Source organism: Cupressus sempervirens, chromosome 4, assembly GCF_028749045.1.
Source record: "Cupressus sempervirens isolate cs-2001-9-10 chromosome 4, ASM2874904v1, whole genome shotgun sequence".
NCBI classification, from domain to species: domain Eukaryota; kingdom Viridiplantae; phylum Streptophyta; class Pinopsida; order Cupressales; family Cupressaceae; genus Cupressus; species Cupressus sempervirens.
In genome coordinates, this window is record NC_143121.1 from 50,460,110 (window position 1) to 50,469,783 (window position 9,674).

Sequence of the window (9,674 nt, forward strand, 5' to 3'; positions counted from 1 at the left end):
ATCATTCTACCTGTTGCTCCTTAACAATTGCAATAGTAAAATATCTTAACTAGGTGGATCCTAATAGGTCCTTTATTGAATTTTTTTTAACATGATTTGGCAATTTAATTAGTGTTTTAAGTCCTCTAACAATGCTACTTTTCAAAAGGTAGCGCTCCTAACATGACTAGAGTTGGTAAATCCCTTAACCGAGTGACACTTAGGAGTGTCTTTGTAAACTCTTAACAAGGTGTACCTCAAAAGATTACACAATTTGTGGGCACTAATTCCCACTGTGGTTTTCACCCAAGATGGGTTTCCACGAGACCAAATCTCTGTGTCAATATTGCATTATCTTATGGATGTGTGTATGTGTTTGATGCTTTCATTTACTACTATTGAGTTGATATTGAGATAAGGGTTTAAGTGTTAAAAATTGTTTGATCGGTTGATTATTGATTCACCCACCCCCACAACCTTTTAGTAATTTGACACCTTAGGTATAACACGAAGTTCCTTTGAATTCTCATTAGTAACACACCTATGAATTTTGTCTCTACAAATATATTGTAACTACATTCACTAATAATACATTGAGTCAAACTATTAATCTAGTATTATCCAAAATATTAGACATTAAATCAATATGTCCTATCACAACTATTGAAACACATTTGATAATTAAAAGAAACTTAGACAATATTCTCTTGTTTTAACCATTTTAATCCTTGTCTTAGGTCCATAGTCCTTGTCTCTCAACGTATCTAACAAAAAGACAAATTGAGGGTAAAAATTTAAATAATTGATTTTGATGGCCCCTAGTTTTAGCAGCGAATAAGAATGAGAATGACCTACCCTTGTGCTATGCCTAACACGAGACACGAGTGACGAGTGACGGCTTAGCTAGCTCACATGTTTGCAACTAACCCTCTATCCTCACCTTACTTCACCCACACCCCACATTCTCCATTCATCTAAGCCACACGTTGCTTTTCCCTATTAGCCCACCTTGAATTAAACTTTCTTCGAGATGTTTGGTAGGCTTGTGGAAAAACATGTCATGCTTGACACGATTCTTACATGATAGTTTGTGCAAGTAGAAAGAGCGGAATGAAAAGTAAAGCGAGGGAAGGGTAGAGAAAACATAGAAAACTAGAGTAAAGAGATGAGAGCTTAGTTGTTGTTGTTGTTGTAGAATCTTGATTTGCAGTCCAAGGTGGGGGCGTGGGGCCATTGCTCCACCTCTACCAACACCACGATTACAACACTTCCAAATAATCCTCCCAAGGGAGCCGTCCAAATGCAAGCAAAGAAAAAGACAACCCCCCAACTCAAACGTGTTGACGTAGCCACCAATTCAATTGGGTATACAAGGAAGCCAACCCCATTTCTCATCTCCCTTGGCCTGAGAAGAAGAAGAAAAAAGAATCCAGGCTAAGATAAGAGAGAAAGAGAGAGAGAGTACAGAAACTTCATTTCAAGAGATCTTTGTGTGTGTTCTTTTGGTGTTACAGAATGGTGGCCGGAGCCAGATGCATTGCTTTGAAGGTGGATACGTTGAGCCACCAACTTGGATCGTTAAGCAACAATCGGTGTAATCTTGGTGTATTTGTTAGATCGAGTAGGTTATCTGCAAGGGCAAAGCTAGAGCAGCAGCAGCCCAATTGTAATGATAAGAAATCGTTGCAGGACTTTGAGCATTTGAGAGTTTGCCAATGGCAAAGCTCCTGCGCCATATTGAACAGCCATTTGGTGGGAAATGAAGAAGTAGAAAAGAAATCGACTCAGGCCGGTTCTTCTCAAACGGGCCTGGTAACTACTTCTACTTCTTCGTTCTCCTTGCTACCCCGGCCATTATCAATAGCCGATTTAGCACCAGCCCCAATGCATGGCTCCCAGCTCAGGGTGGCCTACCAAGGTGTGCCAGGTGCTTACAGTGAAGCCGCGGCTGCCAAGGCCTACCCTGACTGCGATGCTGTGCCATGTGACCAGTTCGAGGCGGCCTTTCAGGCCGTTGAACTGTGGGTCGCAGATCGTGCGGTGCTGCCTGTGGAGAATTCTCTAGGTGGCAGCATACACCGCAATTACGATCTGCTGCTCCGCCACCGGCTGCACATCGTGGGTGAAGTGCAGCTGCCGGTGCACCACTGCCTCCTTGCACTGCCTGGGACACGCAAGGAGGACCTGCGGCGGGTGATCAGCCACCCGCAGGCACTGGCTCAGTGTGAGCACACCTTGACTAAGTTAGGTCTCAAGGTGGCTCGTGAGGCCTTCGACGACACAGCTTTGGCAGCACAGGTAGTGGCTGAGCAATACCTGCGCGACACCGCCGCCATCGCCAGTGCTCGCGCGGCTGATATCTATGGGCTCACTGTTCTCGCCGACGGCATTCAGGCACGGTATTTTTTATATGTTTGTTCTTTCTTTTTTGATTTTTATCATTTTTTCAATTACGCAATTCATATGATTAACATTATCAGATTTCCACAAACCGTTTTTGATACAACTTGCATCAATTCATATGGATTCTCTGGTAAGAATCAAAATTTATCTTGAAACAATGGATTTTTAAACAATTACCAGGTCTTTGTTCTACGTGCAGTTGGTATGGGGTAAAACTTGTTAGCTTTTCTTTCGGGGTAGGTGGAACGTTGTGTATAGTAGATTATTTTCTAATTAGGCGTAGATACCCACCAACCATTCTGCAAGTATTGTTGAATTGCCTTCTTTGACATGTTTGCCCTGAAACTTGTGCTTTCCTTTAATGCCAGCACCTTAATGAAATGAAAGCAAAGAATTTCAGTGATCTCTACGAAATCGACCAATCCAAGGAATCAATAATTATATTCTTGGTATATTTTCAAGTTTCTTTTTCGTAATTGAATTCTGATAAGACAAATTTCGAAGTTTCTATTATGAATCTTGACAAGAGACTTCTCTATCATGAATTTTGATGAGAAACAAATCTCTAAGTTTCTTTGAGTAATTGACGTTTCGATTATGAATCTTGAGAAGAAATCAATAGTTTAATGAAACTTTCCTTCTCAGATATCATAGTAGGCATTTTAGCTAAATTTGACCCACACAAGCATTTCATTAAAAGTGGGAATTCATTGCTGGTTTAAGGTGGGGGGAAACGTCATTTGGAATGACTGGGCATTGGAAAGCGTATGCTGGAGAGTTACCCAAAAGTGTATCCTCTGAATTGCCCATTTCATTTCATTGTCTTCTTCCAAAAAGATTAACCCTGATGCTTAAAGAAATATTGAGTTTTAGTAGGAAAATATTATGTATTATTTTATAATAAGAAATATCGACTGGATAACTCTATTATGGCGTTCAGTAAAAGAGCTCGAATGAGTCGACAGTTTCAATATATAGATTCATTCTAGAAAGCTTCGAATAGAAGATTTATGTCAGCTGCTTTCAGCATTTCTGTTTTGTCTAAATGTTCCATGTTTGGAGTACTGAACATTACAAACAAGGATTTCTTCTAATATTTTTTTAAAAAGATCTATTCTATTTATTTTGTAGGATATTTATAAGTGTGATAATGATGGTTGATTGGGAGTTTCTATGATATAATATGCTAGATTTTGTTTTAAAGGGTGTTTTAATTTTTTTTTGAGTAATGGTGATCTTTAACATTATTTGAATATTAGGAGATAATGTTTTTTCTATATAGGTGACAATATATATTACATAATATGATTCTAAATGCTAATGTCAAAATTCTTACATAATTGCATCTAAGTATATTCCTGAATATTATAATTTATAAACATAAACATTTTAATACTTATTATACTATTTAAGTTGATATGATAAACTCAATATTAATTTCTCCATTCTTACATGTTTTATTGCATTATTCAAATGGACAATTATATTTTAACATTAGATATGTCATTCTGATTGAAATTATTGACAAAAGAATAATGCATTTTCTTTACTTTTATAACTATGATAAAAACCCTACCTTTCAAATAAATTTGATGTTTTGTATGCTAGTACATGTATATATTTTTATGTTCATATTGATGCTGATGTTCTTTTATTTCACAAATTTTTGAATAGTAATGTTGTCATAGATATTTTTATTCATAACACAAAACACGATATTTAATGTTCATTATTAATATTATTTTACTAAATATTTCCAATATTTAACATTGATTGTGAAAAGAATATGATAAACATAGTATAATATCATTCTCATCACACTTAATTTCACGTGAAAGACAATAAAAATTAGAGTGCAACCAAAAACATTGATGCAAATAAAGCTATGCTTTGTTTTCCACTATAAAGCTTATTAAAATTTGGTATTATTGTTTTTTTCCTTTAAAATATAAATCCTCCTATCATTATCTCTCAAATAAGCATTTCATTTTATAATTAAGTATATATTCTACATTCATTGAGTTTCCTTTACATTTTTTTATTCTACTTTGTCTTTTAGCTAAGTCAATGTGATTAGAAACCCAACAAAAAAAATATCATAATAAATAAATTATAATATCCTCTTTCCTAATTAATTTATAGCCCACCAATTTTGACTCTTATCTAATTTTGTTCTTATGGAAAATCTTATTTTCTTTACTATTATTATTTTAAAAATACTTAGAATTGATGTTGTTTGAAAAAGTTTTCCTCCATAATAGTATTAAACTTTTAGCAGTGGAATTGTCTTTGTACTCTTTTACTTCACTTTTTTATTCAATTGTCATGATTAAGAGAACTTGATTTTTCCAAAGTATTCAACAAGAATGGAACACTTCCAAAGCCTCTTGAACTTGAGTAAATAACACGATTAAGAAATATACCATCCTTACCAATTAAGCTACACTCATCAAGGTTGACTCTTATTCTATCTGATCCTATTTAAATAGAGAATCTTTTTTACTTTACAATTTTATTGTGTCAAGGAAGATGACAATGAACAAATATTACACTTATGTTATTTCAAAAAACTTTTTCCTCAAATACTAGGTGATCGAAATGTGTCATTTGAGTTCTTATTCTTTTCTTTTTGATGAAGTATTCACTATTAGAACAACCTAGCTTGTCCAAAGCATCCAACAAGAATGAAATACTTCCAAAGCCCCTTGAACTTGAGTATATAACATGATTAAAAAATATACCATCCTTACCAAACAAGGTTGACTCTTATCCTATGTGATTCTATTAAAATAGAGAATCTTATTTACTTCACAATTTATTTTTAAGAAGGATGACTATGAATAAAGATTACAATTAATATTGTTTGAATTTATTTATTTTTTATTTTCAGATGCTAATGATAAAACTCTGTCAATTACTTTTTCTTTATATTTTTTAATTTCTTTTTCTCAAATTTTCATTATTAGAACAACTAGATTATCGAGAACATCCAACAAAGTAACTTAGAACTAAATTATAATTTACTTTGTCAAATTTGAAGTAAGACCATTATTATTAGAACAACCTAAATTGTCAAGAACATCCAAGAAAATACACTTAAAGGAAAAAATTAAAATTTACTACTTTTTCAAATTTAAAGTAAGACCATTATTATTAGAACAACCTAGATTGTCAAGAACATCCAACAAAATACACTTTAAAAAAATTATAATTTTGAAGACGATTAATCATCATTGCCTATACCCACCAATCTTGACTCTTATGCCATCCTATATTATTGAAGTACGAAACCTTATCTCCCTACTTACTAATTCTGTGTCGGTACAAAGGACTACAAACAAAGTTTCCAAGTCATGTAGTTAAAAAATTCTTAGCCTCCATATGACCGCAGTACTAAACAACATTTTTCTTGTGCGTTGTGGTGACCGGCAGGATGACGCGAGCAACGTGACCCGTTTCGTGATGCTGGCCCGCGAGCCGGTCATCCCGCGGGTTGACCGGCCGTTCAAGACGAGCATCGTGTTCGCCCACGACGAGGGAACCGGCATCCTGTTCAAGGTACTCTCCGCCTTCGCCTTCCGCGACATCAGCCTCACCAAGATCGAGAGCCGCCCGCAGCGGAACCGACCGCTAAGAGTCGTCGACGATTCCAACTCCGGAACCGCCAAATACTTCGAATACCTATTCTACATCGACTTCGAGGCCTCAATGGCCGATCCGCGGGCTCAGAACGCGCTCGCCGAGTTGCAGGAGTTCACTAATTTCTTGAGAGTTCTTGGAAGTTACCCCATGGACATGAGTCCCCTCGTTAAAACCCCTTAAAAATCACGCCTTTTTCATCATACTCCCATTTCTATTTACTACCACATACCTATTATTTATTGGCTTCTAGTGGATACAAAAACTGTATGTAGCTCAACAATAACATGAACAGGACAATCTCAAAAATCAAATTTTTATTGCTGGGGAAGGGGGGTATTTCTGTCTGGGGATAGTTATTACATAGAACACTTAAATGTTGTGCTTTTTAAGGAAAAGGAGGGAAGGAAAAAAAAACTCTTACAGGTGATCAGGAGATGCATAACAAGCGCATTTCCGTGATCTTTTATACTTTTATGTAAAAATTCGGTTTTGAAAGGATAAAATTCTCGTGGCCCTTTCGAATCAGTGGATTGTGAAAAACTTTTTACCCGTCGATGTGTAATGAATGATACTTTTTTATTAAGATGTTTAAGTCGTCGCCATTGATGGTTGTCATCTTTTATTCGTGCATGTTTAGTATGAAATTATGTGAACAAATAGGGTATTGCGTGTTTCTTAAATTTAGATTATTTGAATTTGATTTCATATATTATAATTAGTTGATAGGTATAGTTAGACTGAAGTGAGAGAGAGTCGCAATAGAATGAATTTTTTATTGTATTTTTGAAGTTAAAATTATAATGTGAATCTAGCAGTTTATTATGAATATAAGTTATTAACAGGGAGTTAAACATAAAAGAATATACTATTTATTTATAAATAGAGTAATTATAATGATAATAAAAGATAAAGTATAGTGGTCTTACATTATTATACTTTATCTTTTGTGGTTAGTTTATGTATTTAGAGATATATAATATATTCTTGTTTCAATTACTTGTGGATAACATATACACACGCAAGTGAGTCATTTTATAACTCTCTTTCTTCATTATAATAAAAATAGTTGATATGGAGTAATCTTATATCTTTTATGAAATAATAAGTAGGTAGTTAAAATATATATATTATATATGCATAAATAAATAGGATAATTGTAATGACAACAAAAGATAAAGTACAATGATAACACTCTCACATTGTTATACTGTAGATTTTGTTATCATTGCATTATCTTATGTATTTATAGATGCGTACATATATAAATAAATAAATAATGGGTGAAAACATACTTAAACTTCTATTGAAAAAGTAAATAAGTTAAATCACAAGATTATTCAATAATAAATAAATGTTATTCATCAAATAAAAATAAAATAAATAGTATAAATAAAAGAAAATAATTTTAAAATATTTTAATAAAAAATAAACTAAATTTTAAATAAATATAATAATTTTAGATTATATCTCTTACACTTGTGTATACATATATGTATGTATGTATGCATAAAATAATTTAAAATATATTGAAATTGCATGTAAATAGTATAAAATAAATTTTTAGATAATAATATTTTTTAAATAAATTGAATTAAAACTAATATGAGAAGTGATCTCTTAATAGTCAGGAGTTCAATAACCATGATCTTTTTGTCATCTTTATTTCAAATATTTACATTTTTTTATTGAACAACTATTGATACAAGAATACAGTATTGAAATGTCACTTTTTAAATTCTACATATACAAAATTAGCTTAGGGCACTACTAGATTATATCATTATAAATTTCGAAGAATCATTTCAGAGTGAGTGGCGGCTAATCAGTCTCATCAGACTGATGAGAAACTTTGATACAAAAGAGTTTTTGCAGACAAATAACTGAAAATAGACAGTAACAAAAATGTATGATTCCACCCGGCCTGAAAGTCTTTTCAACTACGGAAATACTCGTGGGAAATAACAACAATAATAAAAATAAAAAGAGTTCAGAAGTATTATACTGCACATTATTCTTTCTGTATTTTGTCTTTTAAAGTTGGAACCGGTTCATATTAATGGATGGATTTGGTATAGATGCCTATAGATTAGTCATAGGTTGAATAGAATATCCCCAGTCACAATGGAATTCCCGAAACAAACACCTCACAATCTGTGGGTTGGTGATAAGAGTCCAATACCAGATAAGAATCCATCATCTCTTCCGCTAAAATGCTGAATGCCACAAGTCCAATCAAGATTAGTTTGGCATATTATTAATAAATATAATCAGTGGAGAGGTCATGGCAAGGCCACCAAACTATTTGGTACGTCTAATCTCACCAACACTTGACTTGACAAGCGGCCAAGTGCCCAACAACCCCCATACAACAAACACGGCCACCTTCTCTTCTTTCCTCTTCTTTTGTTGACTACGACGTGAAACCCCACACCACTCTCATCCATACATAACCAGACCATGCTTTTTAAAGAGAGATTAAGGAACCCACCAACTCCATAGTTTGTTTATTATGCATTCGTTAATCATGAATGGGGTCTAAAACATGATGTTGATTTGATGTCAAATAATTAATGGTGTAATCTAATATAAAAATAATAATAATAATTAATAGTTACATTATCATGATCATGATTTGTTTTGTTGAAAAGTACATAAATTCAAAAAAGTTTGGACTATTGATTTTTTTTGTGCTTGAAGATTAGGAAGACTCTATCTTTTTATACATTATTTATTATTTGAAATATCTAAAGTTAAATGAAACAAATGTGTTGCTTGTTTATTTCTTGCATGAAATTAGTCATGATATATTTAGTTGTTATTTTTTATAGACATAATAGTTCAATAGTGAAACATGTGTTTCATATTTGTGATTTTTTAGACGAATAAATGAATTAAAAATTATTTTAATAGTCTCATTGAGATCAAGAACCACAAAAAAAAAGTACTTCATGTTACCATGTTTGCATAACAACTACCTAATTAGGCTTATAAAAATTTCAAACCCTTTTTCATGTTTGACATTTTGTTATAGATCTTAATCCAAGGCTTGTTGTTTTGAGTAGATTCACTTTTTCCAATATGGTAGGTAGGTTGCCCACTCTAAATATCTCATTATTTCGTAAGTGTTGTCCACTTACGAGTCTCATAGTAACATCATGAGATAATGGAACCTATTTCTTCATTGAGTCATTAATATTTTTGTCTTAATTTTGATTTTTTTTCACTTATTTAGCCAATGGCTATATGTGGGAACTTTGTTCCTATAACATAACTTTTTTAATCGGAAAATTGTCAACCTTTGCCTAAAAAACTATCAAACCTTGCCGTTAATTATTTTCTAACCAATTTTATCTCACTCCAACTTTAACTCTTATTTTTTCCTATTTATCTAATTTAATTAGCTATTATCTACACTATTAACCCTTTTTTTTTCTTATTTATTTATTTATCTCCATTTTTAACTCTTGTATTTAATTTATAAATTAATTTATCTATACTTTGAACTCTTATTTTTTCTATTTATTTAGAAAATTAATTAATTGTTATCTCAACTTTTAACTCATGTTTTTCTTTCTTTTTATTTAATTTTGATTTTTAAAATTGATTAAAGTTTTAGTTTTTTAATTATTTTAATTAGTTTAGTTTTTTTT

General features: G+C 32.6%; 1 protein-coding gene across 2 annotated transcripts; it reads left to right on the top strand.

Moving 5' to 3' along the window:
* Nucleotides 1–1,155: 1,155 nt before the first annotated feature.
* LOC149559875 (arogenate dehydratase/prephenate dehydratase 6, chloroplastic-like) lies at nt 1,156–6,607 on the top strand. Of its 2 annotated transcripts, none has more exons than XR_016363627.1 (2): nt 1,156–2,831; nt 3,106–3,263. XR_016363627.1 is itself a non-coding variant. In XM_089824341.1 (2 exons), exons 1-2 carry the CDS (start codon nt 1,495–1,497, stop codon nt 6,202–6,204), a joined length of 1,269 nt encoding a protein of 422 aa, XP_089680467.1. In that variant the 5' UTR covers nt 1,184–1,494; the 3' UTR covers nt 6,205–6,607. The 2 variants fall into 2 exon arrangements, 1 of the variants encoding a protein (XP_089680467.1); XM_089824341.1 differs by lacking the exon at nt 3,106–3,263 and adding an exon at nt 5,815–6,607 and having other exon boundaries at nt 1,184–2,373.
* The last annotated feature ends 3,067 nt before the right edge of the window (nt 6,608–9,674 follow it).